The sequence below is a fragment of the Cynocephalus volans genome, chromosome 4 (genome assembly GCF_027409185.1).
Source record: "Cynocephalus volans isolate mCynVol1 chromosome 4, mCynVol1.pri, whole genome shotgun sequence".
NCBI classification, from domain to species: domain Eukaryota; kingdom Metazoa; phylum Chordata; class Mammalia; order Dermoptera; family Cynocephalidae; genus Cynocephalus; species Cynocephalus volans.
This window is the reverse complement of record NC_084463.1, coordinates 89,167,033-89,184,712: the sequence shown is the minus strand read 5'-3', so window position 1 is coordinate 89,184,712 and position 17,680 is coordinate 89,167,033. Positions and strand designations below refer to the sequence as shown.

Sequence of the window (17,680 nt, the reverse complement as noted above, 5' to 3'; positions counted from 1 at the left end):
GTAGTACTTGGTAAGCAAAGGCACTGTATAATCACGAGGGAGATTTCATTCAAGCTATAATTGATACTAATAAACTGTATTCACAATAGTGTAGTTTTCTAGTGTTTGGAATAAGCATTTGCATCCAGTGGATTGTTTTTGTCTCTCAAACTTTATTAGGGTAATAATGACAAAAGTTTACTTTCCAGGGTAACTCCCATCTCTTCATGAAAACTGCTCATTTTTCCACCCAGTTAAAATTAGTTACTGCCCTACCTGTCCTGTCATAGTACTGTATTCTGTGTTGAATATTTTTATTACAGCACTCAGTAGTATTTTTGGCACTAAAATTATTTATGAAGGTTGCTTTCTTCCAGCGAGCTGCAAGTGTTAAAAGGACCAGCACCTGAGTCAACTAGATCTGGGTTTGAATTCTGGTTCTCCCTCTTACTTGCGGCGTGGCCTTCATCTAATCCCTTAACCTCTCTGAGCTACAGTTCCCTCATCCATAAAATGTAGATGATATAGTACCAGTTTCATAGAGTTATTAAGAGGATTAAGTGACATGCTGCATGGAAAGCACTTTGCACAGTACCAGACACATGGAAAACACTCAATAAAGTAGGTCTTACTGATCACCTTTGCAGAAAGCTTGGCAGTAAGGAGTTCTGTGTCTGTGATGGGATCTATTATATGGCCTTGCCTTTTATTCTCAGTGGTTTATCTACTTTGAAAAGCAAAAGTACTTTCTCTCTTTCAAGATTTTGTACATTACTTAGCCTTTCTAAGGCAGCTATAAATATTCATTTGGTTTACGTCTGTCTTCCCTTACCAGATTAAGTTACTAGAGAGGCATGATCTTTTAATTATTTTTGAATCCCAGCACCTAGAAAGTGCCTAGCAAACAGCAGGTACTTAAAAAATGTTTTTTGAATGTATAGATAAATTCCTACAAACTGTTTAAAAAACATTTCTGATTTTATCATCTGGACTAGTGGTTCTTGAAGTGTGGTCCTTGTAGTACTAGCATCACCTGTGAGAGTCTGTTAGACATTCACACCGAGGGGGCTGCACCCTTCAGAGTGTCTGGAGATGGGGCCCAAGCAAATGTGATTTAACAAGCTATCCTGATGATTCTTATGCCTGTTACAACTTGAGAAGCACTGATCTAAACAGTATTTTTCTTTAAAAGTTAATGCCATTTTCTAAATCTCAGAAACATTACACTGAGGAAAAGAAGCCATACACAAAAGACCACGTACTAAATTATTCCATTTATATGGAGTTTTAGATTAGGCAAAACTAATATACTAATATAAGCAAAACAGGATAGTGGTTGCCTGGGGAGGAGGAGGCGAGAAATTTAGGAAGAGGCAAGAGGACACTTTCTACAGTGTTAGAAAATTCCATCTACATCTTGATGGAGTGTGGATTACATGGGTGTATGCCTGGTCAAAACTCATCCGACTGTATACTTAAGACCTGTGCATTTCATAGTATAGAAATAAAATATAAGCAAAACCTTAAAATAAAATGAAGTAATGCTGTTCTAATTCCGTCTGTATAAGTCTTATCTGCAGAAGATATATTTTCACATAGTCTACAAGGTCCTTCATGGGCTGACTTTTGCAGCCTTATCTGTTAGCACATTCCTGTCACTTTTTCAGTCCTTCGCAAACATTGATCTTTCAGTTGACCCCCACTCCATTCCTGTCCCAGAGCCTTGGCACATGCTACTACCACTTCCTAGAATCTTTCTCCTTCTCCTCTTTCACCTGGTTACTCCCATTCTTCTTTCACATTCACTCTCCTATGTGTTCCTTCGGGAAACCCTCCCAGGTCTCACCTTACTATATATATATACTATATATATATATATATATATACACACACATGAAACCTTTGTAGGGCTGCTGTGTACACTTGTGCAGGTTGTCCATCTAAACAAGGTTTTCCAGCTGAGGGGATGACTGGGCTGAAATCCAGTTCGTGCTCCACTTACAAAGCCTTGTGCGTAGAACAGGGCTATATCAACCTGGAGGAAGGGATTTTTTTAAAAAATTATTTTAATTCATCAAAGGCATTATATCCTTCCAAGCTGTACCCACTCTGGGCTGTTTCTGCCTATGGCGGTGCCTTTTAAAAAACAACATGAAGATACCGTGTGGACTAGCAGCAGCCCTAACCTGGTACTTCCCCTTCATACCACTTACCATGGTTATATTTCTACATTTATTTGGTGATTATTTGGTTAATGTTTGTTTCTCCCACTACACAATAAGCTCCATAACAGCAGGAACCTGTCTGGTTTTGCTTATTATCAAATCTCCTCAACATCTGGAACAGTGCCTGGCACATAGTGGGTACTCAGTAATATTTGCTAAATACATGAGATTTTTTTTTAAATGCTGGAAGAATATTAGGCTTTTTGAAGGTAGAAACTGTCTTATTTTCCCTTTTATTGCACCCCCCCAAATTACCATACTGCTTTGCACATAAATGGCATTCAGTAAGTTCTTCCTGATTGACTTCAAAATGTTCAAAGAAACCATATGATATTCTGTTCATAGAAAACTAGATCTGCAGCATATGATTACACATTGCATGAGTGATGATGAACAGCTGCTATTTAAAGGCAGCAGAGACAAAAATGTCGAATGAACGAGAAATAGACTGCAATTGAAATGGAAAGGATTTAATTTAGCTTTTGAAACTCATCTCCCAATATGATGCTTACAGGATACAAGAAGACAATGCCAAGGGAAGCTGTGAATTTTCTTTATGTAACAAAATGATCGACCAACCACCTACCTGAAGGCTCAGGGATATTTTTTACTGAGTTCTCAACAGACTAAGATGAGATAGATTTTTTTTAAAATACGTTTTTGTATTTTGGGATAATTTTACAAAAAAGTTGCAAAGACAGTATAGAGAATTTCTATATTCCCCGCATCCAGTTTCCTTCATTAACTTACATTACCATGGCACATTGGTCAAAATTAAGAAACTGAAATGTGTACATTACTATTAACTATACTCCAGACTTTTTTGGATTTCCCAAAGTTTCTCCAGTTATATCCTCTTTATGTCTCAAGTGAGATCGCTTTTTGATGTTCTTTGATAGTATATAAAAAAGATTGTAGGGTCTAAAGACCAAGCTCTGTGAGTAAATCTAGAGCTGCCTAAGTCCTTCCTCCTGAAGTAAAAGTGCTTTGGCTTTCCAATCGACTGAATACAATCCCTAGCTCTGCCACTTAAAGAGCTGTGTATCTTTGGGAAAACTGTTTAGTCATCCCAAGTCTTGGTTTCCTCATTTGTAAAATATGGGTGGTAAGACCCCACCCCAAGTGTGATGGTTCCTGAAATCCTTCACAGTAGGAGAATTCAGTGTTGAAAAACTTACGATTTTTAGTAGGTAATTAGACTTTTATATTTATTAAATTAATACTATAAAGGTAAGTACTCTATATAGAATACCTGTGATATTTTACATATCTTAAATCAGTGACAAAGACTCTCTCCTTAACCAAACTTTAATCAGGTACCTCTGAGCCTTCTTCTTGAGTAGGTTTTGTCCTTGGGCCCTGTCTTCAGCTTGCCTAGATCTGTCTTCAGCTTGCCTACTTCTGTTGTAGCAAGAATTCTGCTGAGTTGGTTTAGAGAGAAATCCCCCATTCTTGATCTGATCACCCTTGTCTGTCTTTAGCAAGAATCCTGTAGACAATTTAGCAAGAATCCCCCTATCCTTGATGTCTCCTCTTAGTGATTTTCCAACCACTGAACCTCCAACTCTATTTGCTGCGGATAGGGCGAGACCCCCAAAGAAGGGTCAAGGCTTTAAGCAAGAAAGAATTCTAGAGCAAGTCAAATAGTGAAAGTAGAGAAAAATGTATTAAGAGAAAGCTACTCCACAAAGAAGCTGTCTCTCCTGAGATGAGGATAAGACTCCATTATTCCCTAAGTGAAAGCTTTTATAGTCCTTTAAGAGTTACTCAACCATATGGAAAAATACTATTTCTATTCAGCAGTTCATTATTTACATTGACCAGCGACACAATGAACCCTCAGGTTCTGGATGCCTATGGACGATTAACGTGCCCCTTTTTAGCATTACCTCATTCTTTGAGGAAAGGGGCTAAGTCTCATGATCCTTGTCTGACCGGGTTGTTTTTTTTAAAGTTATGATCAGACAGGTGATTTCCAGTTGCCCTTAAGATGGTTTCACTTTTGTCTCCTGGTCTCAGTCCTTCTACCCTATATCATACTCTATAAGTCCTCTCTTGTCCTTGCTGAGTCCTGTATTCAAAGCTGAGTCCTATCTCTCTCCCCTATTCCAATAATCTCATTTATTTATTTATTGTGGCTGGCCAGTGCAAGGATCCGAACCTTTGACTTTTGTGTTATATTCCAATAGTCTTGAAACCTATCAAAACAGTCCTCATTGAGGGCTTTCTTGCCGTTTTAACAAGTTTTAGAATAATTTTTTCTTTAACAGTAATAATGAATAGGAACTAATTTCCATTTATCAGAAAAATTTAAAGAATAATCCCTCCAAGTTTTAATAAGACTCTTTAATATATTTTTGCTTTGTTACAGATAACATGAATGCTGCAAGGCATTTTCTACCCATATGTGTCCAACTGTTCAGCACTTTTCTAATTTTATTACTAGAGGTCGACTCCCACTTCCCAGCTCCCACTGACCCCACATGCACAGAGTAATTTGGATTTGAAATGCTTTAGTTATTATCCTCTACTTGTAGAGTTATATTTGACAAATGTCCTTCCCAACAAAGGGGAGTATGTCCATCTCTGCCAGTGAAAACCTTGTCTCATCCCTCTCTCACCAACTGAGGACTGGCAGTTTAGACGTGTTCAACAAATAACTGCAATTATTATTATTAAGACCTGCACTTCAATTTTTTCCAGCTTCCTCACTTTTCCTGAGTCTTCACTGCAAAAACCTCTTATTCTACCCTTGCTTTTCTCATTCTCAACCGAGAGTTCTCCTTATCTCCAAAAGCAAGAGTAACTCTCAATCTGCCTATAGTGAAACTGATATTCTTGCTGTAAAGGCATCGTACGGAAGTAATTCAAGTGTACTAGAATTTTATGAATGGGGCACACTAGAGAGGTTATCCACTAAGTGATGTAAGGAGGTCTAAAAGAGAAAATACATAGAGTATCAAGTAGGTGCTCAGGAAATGTTAGGTCTCTTCCTACCTCCTCATTTTTACATATGGGGACACTAAGGTCCAGAAAGATAAGTAGTCACAACTATGTTCTAAAAAGGAGGGAGGACGGCTAACCAGTTAGCTCACTCGATAGATGGTGGTGCTGACAACACCAAAGTCAACGGTTCTGATCTCCTTACCAGCCAGCCACCAAAGATAAAAAACAAAAAATAAAAAAGGGGGGAGGGGAGACTGTACTTTGTTTTTTGTCAACATTCTCCTTTTCCTGCCGCTCATTCAGTTACATGGCTTAAATGATCCATCTAACAAATCTACTAAGGCTCAGCAATATATTTTGCACCTGTCAGGAGCCCAGATATGGTAACAGAGACAAATATGTTGGTGAAGTATTAACAATTTTGTTGTCTTCCCCTAAAAATTTAGCGTATCTGATATGCAAAAAAAAAAAAATAAATTAAAAAAAAATAACAAACCCAAAATTTGTCCGTCGTTTAAGTCTCATACTCTCATACATAGATGGAGATGACCACTGATTTATAGGCCTTGGCGTTGTCCAGGGCCTTGCGAATCCCTTAGCAGTTAAAAAGAGCACTTGGCTTGTAACTCACTGGACTCTAGAATCATGTAATTTTAGGATATTTCTACTTAAACCTTAACCAATATTGGCACCAACTGGGCGAGGATAATCATTCATCGCAATAAATATTCATCAGAATAAATACTCGTCAAGAATTCAGGGCGCATCCAGAGACTACGATTTCGCAGCGCTTTGAAATCCATCCGGGGCTGCGAAAACCCAGTAGAAGACTACCTGGCTCAGCAAACAAGATTTCGAAAAGAGGAGGGGCCTGGTCTTGACAACCCTGCGCGAGCATACGCCTCAGCGCATGCGCATCTCCTGGTGGGTGCCTTCCATTTGCTACGTGGGGGAGACAGGTGGGCAGCCGTCTACATTTTTTGAGTTTCTATCCTCAAACAAAAACTAGGTTGTGAATAGTTCCATGAATAATGTGGAAACATTAACCTCTAAGGTGAACAGTAAGGACATTTGGCATACACAGCTAAAGCAAGAAGTGACTTCTCGTATCTTCCCCCGTCCCTGGGTACATTGGTGGTCTAGTCCATTCCACAGACTCGCTCGCTTGCAGCCGGTCGAAGATCGAAGGATTGGGCCAATTGCGGCTGAAACGTCTTTGGAAGGAGGAAGGGGGTGAGGGAATATCCCTTTGAGTTCTGCCTCTTCTTTTCGAGGCGGTGGTGGGAAAGGGTGACATACTAAATACTGCTCTCTTAAGCCAACGGATCATACGTCTCCGTGCAAATTGCCGGGAGGGCGGCGGGAAAAGGGCAAGACGAGAGTAGGGAAGGGCAAAGAGTCAGGAAGCCGCGCGGGAGGGCGCGCGAGCGCGCCCCTTTTTCAGCAGTGTGGCGGGGTCGCACGCACGCCCGCCTCGGCGGCTGGGCGCGATTTGCGACAGTGGGGGGAGCGGTGGAGGTGGCGGCGGCAGCGGCAGCTTTGCGGCAAGCTCCGGCCGGGCTTGCTTGACGGCGGTGTGGCGGAGGCCCCGCCCGAGGCGGCAGGAACCTGGAGGGAGGCGGAGGAATATGTCCGAGAGGGAAGTGCCGACAGCGCCGGCGGGAACAGACATGCCTGCGGCTAAGAAGCAGAAGCTGAGCAGCGACGAGAACAGCAACCCGGACCTCTCTGGAGACGAGAATGTGAGTGCAGCCCTGAGCAGTCGTGGGGACTCTGGAGTGGAAGTTTTAAGTTCTTTTAAAACTACGCGCGGGGGCGGGCGGGCGGCTGTGGGGGGAGGGAGAGGTGTCACCCTCTACTCAGGAAAACGCGGGCGTGCAGGAGAAAATCGAACTTGTCTCTGTGCGGAATTTGAGCCGGGGCCAAGGGCAAGCAGAAACTTGGCCGAGAGTGGTTTAAGTGATTTTGTTGGTCTGAGAGGTCTGCTTCTGAGACTTCTGCGTGTGAACGGAGAGTGTTTGGGGCCTTGGGGAGATTTAGAGGAGAGTGCACATCTGAGATTCCAGTAGTTTAAAAGGCATGTTAGAGATTTTTCTAAGAAATTTGGAAGGAGGGGGCAGTTTGTCAGGGACTCTTTTAGAAGAGTTTGGGGGCCGTGTCACTCTTAGACCCCTTAGAATCTTCAGGATGGAAAGTATAGATTTTCTACTTAATGGGTTTGGGTGACTTTTTAAAAGGGGGTTTTGTGTCTGCTCCTGACCTGTCTGGGGAGACGGAGTGTGCCTTAGCGTCGCCTTTTCTGTAGGAGTAGCAGAATTGAGAGGGTCGGCTTCTCACTTGGAGGGGGAACAACCTTTGAGGGAGAAATGTGAGGGGATGGATTCAGCTTTGAAAGTTGTTACTTAACGTAAAGGGGACGACTTGGAAGACTTTGGGCAGCGGTGGTAAAGGCAGGTGTATTTAGGCGTGGGCTCGTGGCTTCGGCAACTGTGAGGCGTTTTGGAATGAGATTTTTTTTAAAGCTCTGAATGGATATGGTAATCAACTAGTCCCGACAGTTAACCCAACTGTGTTTAAGAGACTCGCCAGCAGTAACCGAATTGACATTAATAACTTTTCAGTTTTATATTTTAAGTAGATATCCAATAACGTCAGCGAAATGCCGTGACAATTCATTCAAAGATATTACTCCAAAATGTGAACACTTTTCTCCCGATATATGGCAACAACTTCTGAATGTCTTTTTTAATCCTTTAAGTGTTTTAGAAGAGTGGTGTTATGTTCTTAATTTTCTGAATTTGGCTAGTTTCAGGAATAAATGTTAAATCTCACACATTCAATTCCTAAGTTCTACATCATAAACACTGACGGAAGCACATATGTGGCATGGTGTCATGACAGAGATTTTCACTGAAGAGAAGAGAAAGGATTCTTTTTGCAGAGAGAAGAAAGGTATTTGGGGGATTGTTAGTTTGTGGGATCCTGGACTTGGGTCTTAAATGTTACTTTAAATCTTTTTTTTCTTGCTTTTTGTGCTCCCCAATCTCACTGTGTATGATGGTCTAAAATTTTTGGTCCTCTTCATTACTGTCCTTGGAGCCTTTTAATTTTATTTCTGCCTTTTCTTTAATTTCTCTAGGCAGATTAGACTAGCAATAAAGAGCACAGATGCTGTATTCAAATATTAGGTTAAAATCCCCACTTTACTAACTGGTTGTTTGACCATGAGCAACGTAGTTGATCTAGTTGCCTCAGTTTCTTACTTTTAAAATGAAGATGGTGGTATTTACCTCGGGGGGTATTGGTGAGGATTAAATAAGATAAGTAACAGGCTTAGAGGAGTACTTTCAGTGCCCCAATGAATCCTGTGGAGTCCTCTCAGAATGACATTTTTAAATGCACAATATATGGTATATAAGGTTACAAGCAAAATAAATTACAAAATTGTAAAATATGTTATAAAAATATTTTTAAAACAAATTTTCTAGATGTAGTAATATATGTGCTTTAAGTAACAAGATCTGTAGCAAGTAGCAGTGGGTCTGATAGTAGTGATGGACATAAAAAAATTTTCCAGATCTTCAGCAAGTACAAAGATACAAAAATACCTGATTTCCATTGGTGACAAAGTCACAACTGCAGTAACATTAGTATGTATGTTGCCTATATTATAAAAGAAGGAAGTGTTAAATTTCAGTTAAAGGTGGTGAAAATTAAGATGCAATTTTTTTTTTTAACAGGCCCTCTGAATTCCATCCAAGGACCCTGACCTAGGATGTAGGTTAGGGAAGGCAGTACGGAACATTGTATAAAAGTGAGTTCAGAAAAAACTAACAAGGGCAGTGGTTTAACTCTTGAGGGAGCTGAATAATGACAAAAGAAGGGCAAAGGCAGGTGGGGGAAGAATGTGTTTTTGAGTTGGAAGTAAAGTAACCTGAGCAGTTGCTACTGTTTAAGTGAGTCAAAGAATTGAAAGGACTTATTTTAAATTCATTGTACATATTATCTGCCATTTGATCAATCTTTTTAAGTTTATATGACTACAGAGTAGTTAGCTTTTGGAAGAGTACTAATGCGTTGCCTTGGTACTAAGATCAGAGTGCTGAATCTGGAGACTTGTCTTTTGCTTATGTTACCTGTGACAAGATTAGGGACAAATTACTATTTCTGTGTCTATTTCTTTGTTGGGCAAATAAAGATAATAGTACCCCATCTGTTGCACAGTATCATCCTGTACTTTGAGGAAGGGCTAGGGTGAAAGTCAGCCTGTACACATATTAGATACTCAGCAACGATTTGATTTTGTGACTGTATTACCTTTCCATTTGATTCTGTCTTGATTTGCCTTTGGAGGAGATAGGTAAATTAAGTGATCAGAAGTGTAATATGTAGTGTGCCCTCTAATTGATAGTGTTTTGTGTGGCCTCTTTACTGACAGTTCATTGTTTAGCCAGAAGGTAAAGAAGCTGGTGTATAAATGCCTAAGAGTTTTAATTATTTTATTTCTCTAAAAGGTAATTTTTTAGGAAAAAAGGTAAGTGAACACGTGTTAAAAATGTTATTTTACTCTCACGAGGGAACCAGGCAAATGTTATAACTGGTTAACTCAGAAAAGTCAAAATTATACAAATTTATATGGAGTAAAGGAATGTAGAGATGAATTGCATATGGAAACAAATTTTTTTCCATTGAGTGGAATAGAAGACATTTTGAACCTCTACTCTGGAGAGAAAATTTGTGTGTCTGTCAGTTGTCTAAAAAGAGTTGTACGGTAGCTCAAAGACAGTGAAGAGGGCTATAATCTGAAAATCTGGAAGGGTGTGCTATAAATAATGCCATAGTTTTTCATTGAGACACACAATTGTTTTCTGCACTCGATCTTGACTATGTAAATACAACTGAAAGGTGGGGAGAAATAAGGAGAGAGAAAAACTGGGATTTCAACCTAGGAACCCACCTTTAAAATTTTACATTTTCTGTTTCTACAAAGACTAATTACATTTACATTAAATTACATTAAAAAAATTTTTTTGAGCACCTGCTGTGTGCCACGTATTCACTTTATTCCTGTTTTTGTCTAGATAATTAGTATATTGCAGAATAGTGTGTTTTTTTAAAAAGCATTTCATTTTGGAGCCATTTGAAGTTTTGAACACCCCAAAGAACTGTATAATACCATATTGTTTTTAAGTGAATTAATATGATTTTTTTTATATACCTTTTGACACTCTAGTTAATTTTTAACCTTCTGTAATATCATAAAACCAGCTTTAGGAAGCAATAATTTAGAAATAGCCCCTAAGGCAGTGTTTCCTAGACTGTGTTCTAACAGATGTTAATAGGCAGGCACTGCATGGAAAAAAGGCTTCCTCTGGAATGAATTTAGTAACTACTGCCCTAAGGTCATATGTTTAAATAAATCTCTTTATTCCAAAGAAGACATTGGAATCCATAATCAGAGGAGGCAGTGAAATCCTCTTCTGAGATTAAAGGGCCATTAATATATCTTCTGGACTGGAGATAAAGTATAAATTAGGAGAAATTTCAAGGTTTCCTACAGTCATTTCTGTATTTGGAAGGATTTTACTTTAACTTTGGAGTTTCTGCAGTTGTAATAGATGAGTATTACTATTAATTTAGAGCTATGAGGCAGATTTCACTTGTAAATAGCACTAAATATTTAGGACTTAAAAAAGATTCTTAATGGTTTGTGTTATAAATAAGCAGACTTTGAATAGCAGGTTTTGAAAAACATCTAAAGTAGGAAAATGCTTGTTAAACTGCATCTAAAGTAGGAAGTTCCTGCCTCAAATGGCCACCCACTCCCATGCTCCAAACTGAGCAACAGCCAGATAAATTATGAAGACATGTAGATCAGTCAGATTTGGGAGTCACAGCTTTGGGTTTGAATGCCAGCAACCCTTACCAGCAAGAGACCAGTTAAGCTTTCTTAACAGCATTTCCTTATCTAACAATACCTTCTGTGAAGAGCTGTGAAGATTAGATGATCCAGTGTCTTAAAGTGGCTGACACAGACCAGTACCTTATTATTTAAAGACAAGATTACTTTTCTGTTGTCATTCTGATCAGTAATTTTTTTTTCATTTTTGCTGTAATATAAAATGTCTACAAAAATTCTAGTCTGTAGCTAGTTTACTTTTTATCCTTATTTGGAAGCAAGAATAAACTTTTCCATTTTTTGCAGAAATATCTTCATTTAGTTCAGTCAGCATCTTCCCAGTACATAGTCATTTGGTGCTAAATACAGTTTTGCTATTTCATGTAATTTTTCCCAATTTACTGCTTACAGGATGATGCTGTCAGTATAGAAAGTGGTACAAACACTGAACGCCCTGATACACCTACAAATACGCCAAATGCACCTGGAAGGAAAAGTTGGGGAAAGGGAAAATGGAAGTCAAAGAAATGCAAATATTCTTTCAAATGTGTAAATAGTCTCAAGGTATGTGCAAAGAAGACAGAACCTTTGGGTTGAGTGCTAGGCCTCAGAATTATTTCTCAGCAGTACACATTTTATACTCAAGATACTCTGTCAAGTTTAAAATATTTAAAGTTACAGTGTTTTGAAGTTCTTTTTGGTAATTCAGGCTGTGTATTTATTATAATCCATCCCATGTTTTTTGTTGTTGTTGTTCTCTTTTGTTGTTTTAATTTAAATGTGTAACACTGAATATTGCAGACTGGTTTTGTTTTACTTTTTGTATTAAATAAAAGATTTTGAGAAATGTTACTCTTTATATGTTGGTAAAACTTAAAAAACATAAGCCACTTCTGGCACCAGTTATTAAAAAGAACTGAATGGGACTCATTAACTTTGAGTCACTGTAAATTGAAACAGATGTCTTATTTTGTACAGTTTTTAAAACTTTAACACTTGTTCTTTGTTTTATTTGTAATTGTTTTCAGAGAAAAAGACATGAACTTTTAAAAACTTTTGAATATTCAATATTTGGGGAAAACAAGGGGTTTTTTATTTAAATTACTGTTTCCTTGACTGGCTGGTTAGCTCAGTTTGTTAGAGTGTGGTGCTGTTAACAGCAAGGTTGTCTGGGGTTTGATCCTTGTACCAGCCATCAAAGAAAAAAAAAAAAAACTACTGTGTCCTCAATGGTATTTTTATTTACTATACAAAAAGTATTACTGATGTTTGATTAAGATGTTTTCTTTTATATATATATCCACTTTCTGTTTTTTTAATTTGGGGTTATTTTTCCTATTCTGAGAAAAAATGTACATTACATTATCTCATACATATGTAAATTAAAACCTTTTCTAAATATCTAAATATACCCTTAGCTGAAGTTTTGGGAAAGCATGACATTTTCCTGACTGTCAAAAAATTTGGTGCTCATTGTGTCTCATTATACCTCCATAAAAGGAGAGAAATTAATTTCAGCATATTAAAAAAGAAGGCAAAGTATCCATTATAGTTTAATGTTAATATTTACTTAGGTTAACCTATTACTTTTAAGTACTATATCTGGAAGGTGTTTTAAACTACCATTTAAATATTTCAAAAGCCTAAAGCTGTTGTTTTTCAAATGATAAAATAAAAGTTGTTACACTTTAAAAGTGAAAGCAGTGCTTTAAAGTGAACATGAAAGTTAGTGTTAAATGCCAGGTTGCTAGTAAAATCCTAAAGCTGAAAAATAACTTGGTGAATAAAAGTGAATAATTGTTTTTTGTATATCTCCTTATATGTAGCCTCTTCATTAACTGTGAAGTTACAGTCCACCCTCGCCCCCAAGTATTCATTATAAAACCTCTTGGGATATTTTCCTTTTAAGACCCAAATCCAGGATTATTTAAAGTTATTTCAACAGGACTAATAGAATGCAATGATTTAAGTGGATTCTGTTATGTTTCACTTTACAAGGGAAAAATTAAGCCTAATAAAATTTAGCAAATGTCAAAGGAGATATATTACCTCTTGAAGGCCATTTGCTAGTTTCCTATTTCAGAACAATAAATTGTGTCCTTATGGCCCAAGAGGTTAAATATGTCTACCAAAATTATCTAGTATAAACTATACTAGTTTAACATAAACTAGTATAAACAATAATATGATTCAGAAGAATATGGTTGGGTTTAAGATAATAAAAGGCAAATATCAAAATGTTTTCATAGATAAATAGACATTACCTAACCTGTGGTTTAAGTCTTTGATTGTTGTAAAAGTTTATCATACATGATATTTAAAATGTAAAAACTGGACTAGTAGATATCTTTTTAGTGTCAAAAGTCAGCTTATATATGATACACAAAATAATAGATTGCATTTTGGAAAAAAGTTAAAAGGGGCAAGTTTAGTTTACTGCCATTTTTTGGTTTCTAAGATATATTTATTTTTCTTATTTTATGATTATTTTATAGGAAGATCATAACCAGCCATTGTTTGGAGTTCAATTTAACTGGCACAGTAAAGAAGGAGATCCATTAGTGTTTGCAACTGTAGGAAGCAACAGAGTGAGTGTTAAGGGATCTGTTTGACATTGGCTTGATTATTGAATTATCTAGTGTTAATACCACATTGAATCATTTGATATGATTTTCAAGTAAATTTTATATAGCTGGTTAATTTTTTTTATGTGAGAGTGAAGCTGTCTAAGAATCGTCAAATTAAAACTAGTATTTGTGACTGAAAATATGTCTTTATTTAATATATTTCTCCCAGTTGTTCATGAAACAGGTTTTATATTTGTCTTTATCAGTATTTTGAGTGGTTGAAAGAATTGACTTTCCTTTTTTTGTAATGATACTGTTATTTATTCAAATAGGAGAAGTTTGTGGTTTTTTAAGATAATGTAATTAGTCGTTCTGTAAATAAAAGCATAAATCCAGGGAATTTCAGTAGTTATTGAAAGTATTTTAATTATTTGCAATAAACATTTGTTTGAGTTTGCTTTTAAGGAAGTCAAAAGTATCTTGAACTGAGAGAAATGGGTGGAGAGAACCATGCTGGCACATTTAACATAAACCATTATTTAACTTTTTAGTTAAATGAGGTGCTGAACAGGTGGATTGCAAAGATTTGTTAATTCATTTCATTCACTTCTAAATGAGTGGAGAATAGGAAGATTCTCTAGTGCTATTTAGGGAATTTGGAGAGTATTTTGTTAAAAGTTGAAATTACCTCAGGTAAAGTTGTCCTCTTAAGTCTTTATTAGTTAACATTCTAGTAGTCTGTTTAGTACTGTTCTAGGAGTTAAGAGTAATAGCATAGAAATAGGTTGGTATATTCAGAGAAAGAAATATGGAGGAAATAGACTAATTGGATATGAGTTGATGACAAAAGTCACTTCCTCTACGCTCAACATAGAGGGGAAACAGGTGAATCTGAGATGTTCCATCAATTACTTTGAGTAAAATAATATTTTATGCTTCTTAAGTAATTGTGCTAAGATTTTTAGAGAAATGCATGATTTTTAATGCACACTACTAGTTTCCTGTATTTATTTCTGTTTCATACTGTTCCTATTCTGTTCTCAGTCAAAATTAACTTTCAGTATTTTTTAAATGTTTGTATATTTCCAAGTTTTTTTTCTTTTCTAAAAGTTTGAGAATCATAGGAATGCATATCCATTCAGTCTGGTCTAGACCTTTCTATTCGTGTTTTCTAAATAGTCAAATTTAGCTTTATGTAGTTTTTCCTGGGTGCTCTTTTAAGAAAGTTTTAATTACATTTTGGGCTCTGGTGCTTTTACTATTTGACAAAGTCATTGAAGTTCTGAGTATTTGAAAGTTAACATTGGTGTTTATAACAGAGGACAGCAGGGTTTTTTTGATGTTCAGCCAAACATAGGTTGTGTGATATGTAGCCTGCTTATCGTTTACTTTCTAAATTCTTTGAAACAACAATTCACAGGAAATGTGGTGTAGTTTCAAGAAAATTTTGAGGGGTTTTTGGAGTTGGGAATGTAGCCCATTAATTAATTCTGAATCCACTTTTAAGACATTACTATAAACCTGTGATAATACATCACCATTTAGCCATGGTAGTACCAGCATTGGTATAATCTATGCTTATTGTACAAATTGTGCATTATAAGCAATGTAATGCTTATTGCAGTGTTCTAGGCCAAGAAAAGAATCCGTATTCTCATTTAAAATAACATTGAAAGGTGTTATATAGTTTATTGAATTATAAAAAGACCTGCTCTTAGTATTTCTTTAAAGGGAAGAAAAAGGAAAATATCACCTAGTTAGCAGCCTTATAAAGAATATTGTGAGAATATTAGAGGAAAGGGCCACTATACAGAGGAAAGTTAACGTTTGATTAGCCATGCCTGTGAAAATAATTTATTAGACAAATTGTAGAATTTTTAAATGTGTAACTAAAACCTAAGTGATTTAAAACTACCCCAAAACTTTTTTATTATGATTTTAATTAAAGGGTGATAAACCACAATTCCTTTGGGGTTTCAGCTTTATTCATTTTGAAGAGTTGGTGCAATTATGTGGATGAAATATATAAGTTTAAAAGATTGGAAATAGAAACTGTTATTACTACAGTATTTATAATATCTGGATATTATATAAAACATGGACTTTATAATGGTTTCTTTAAATTGAAAGGAGCTATTTTAAAGCAATAGTTTCTGTAGTATCTTTAAGATATAATTATATCTAAAACATGTTTAAAAGCTGAAGAGAATATGTTTCGATACCTGATGAAATATACTGTATTTTTGTTTCCATTAGGTTACCTTATATGAATGTCATTCACAAGGAGAAATCCGGTTGTTGCAATCTTATGTGGATGCTGATGTATCCTTTCCTGGGTTTTTGATATCTTTGGTCAAAGAAATTTATTTTTAATAAGTACACCATGACTATTCTAAATTGATTTCCTGAAGTTATTGTCCTTTTTTAACTCTAGCCAGTGCGGTTCCTTCACTATCACTACCACCCAAGAGAATCCTGGTATCTAGTTTTCCCCATTTTTAGAAATCTGTTGTGGGGTGAACACGGTGGCGGGTGCAAGTGGCTAGAGAGATGAGCATTAGAAATCCAGTAATAGAAAATGTTAGCAGAGACTAGCTAAACCCTTATGTTTCTTTGACTTTGCCTAGGATTTTATCATTTCATTGGCATTATAATGATGAACTTGAGTTGATCTGAAGCACTGAAGCTGTGACAAGCAGTCGGGCAGTCATTCCGAGTATTTAATGAACAAAGCCTAGAGGGAAAAATTAAGCGTGCAGTTTAGGAAATAAAATATTGCAAAACATGGGTTCATAAACAAAAGGAAAAATTTAAAAAGTCAAGGGTTAGAGCAGCAAAAGCTGCTAAGATGTTCCTTCCAGATCCATTTGAAAAACTTAGTAAGCAAGACAAGGCAAAGACATTGTCTTCTCTAGATGATAAGGAAAGAAGTGACCTGTTGCCATATTGGGAAGCTCTCATGCAAAAAATGATGGAAAACTGAGTAGTCATTCATTTTTATTTAGGTATTTATAGTCAGAAGTATAGGAATAGAGGAGTTGTTAGCAATCTACATCCAGCATACTGGCCACCTTTTGGGTTTTTTTGGTTTGTTTTTTACATAGTTTATTGGAACACAGGCATGTCTATTTGTTTACATATTGTTTGTGGCTGTTTTGGCATTACAGTGATAAGAGTTGAGAAGTTATACAAACAAATAACAAACAAAATAGATTGGAGGGACTGGTTTTGTTTGATTATTTGGTGTGGATTTTACACCTAAAATCATCATTGTATATATGTGGTTGTATAAAGAAAACTAAGAAATTTAACAATTCTTTGGAGGTTTCTGTGAATTGTAATCATTGACATAATTATTTTTCAAAAACATAATAATTCTTAACTATGGCATCTTAGGCTGATGAAAACTTTTACACTTGTGCGTGGACGTATGATAGCAATACAAGCCATCCTCTGCTAGCTGTAGCTGGATCTAGAGGCATAATTAGGATAATTAATCCCATAACAATGCAGTGTATAAAGGTGGGTTTTCTGGTTAAATTGTAGATCTTCTTTTGAATGTACACCTGTGAAAACTTGTCATGTTGAATTTAAAACTAATGGAATCGATGACTGTAAAATTTCTGATTTGTTTTGTACTTTGCTTATTACTTTCTTTAGATAAGTCTTTTGACTTTCGTCACATTTGGGTAATGTAAATTAAGAAATAAGTGGGAAAATGTTAATATTTGCAGTGTTTTCTTTTTAAATCATTTCCCTCCTTCTGCCTTGCCTTGCTTTGGTTTGCTTTGCTTTGCTTTGGGAGTCTCTAAAGGAACAATAACTGAAGAGTGAGTTCATTTTCTAAAACTCCCAAACTGGGCGGTGTAGAGTTAAGAGCACCTTGTAATGAACTGAATGGTGAAGCCTGGGAAGTTGTTATGAAGACAAGTTTTATACATCACTTTAATCGGCTGTTTTTAACCCTGGGGGTACATTGGAATCACCTAAGGGTCTTTTAAACACTACCTAAGAATCACCTAAGGGTCTTTTAAACACTACCGATACCTGAGCCTCTGCTAATC

The 17,680-nt window shown here is 36.5% G+C and overlaps 1 protein-coding gene across 2 annotated transcripts in view; it reads left to right on the top strand.

Moving 5' to 3' along the window:
- Positions 1 to 6,462: 6,462 nt before the first annotated feature.
- EED (embryonic ectoderm development) overlaps positions 6,463 to 17,680 on the top strand; it is a 28,667-nt gene continuing 17,449 nt past the window's right edge. Inside the window, exons 1-5 of one of the 2 annotated variants that reach the window (XM_063094068.1) lie at positions 6,463 to 6,892; positions 11,461 to 11,613; positions 13,545 to 13,637; positions 15,873 to 15,938; positions 17,013 to 17,138. In XM_063094068.1, coding sequence (XP_062950138.1) covers positions 6,779 to 6,892; positions 11,461 to 11,613; positions 13,545 to 13,637; positions 15,873 to 15,938; positions 17,013 to 17,138 — 552 coding nt within the window. In that variant the 5' untranslated portion in view covers positions 6,463 to 6,778. The remainder of the gene's footprint in view (positions 6,893 to 11,460; positions 11,614 to 13,544; positions 13,638 to 15,872; positions 15,939 to 17,012; positions 17,139 to 17,680) is intronic. The other variant, XM_063094067.1, reaches the window with a different exon arrangement.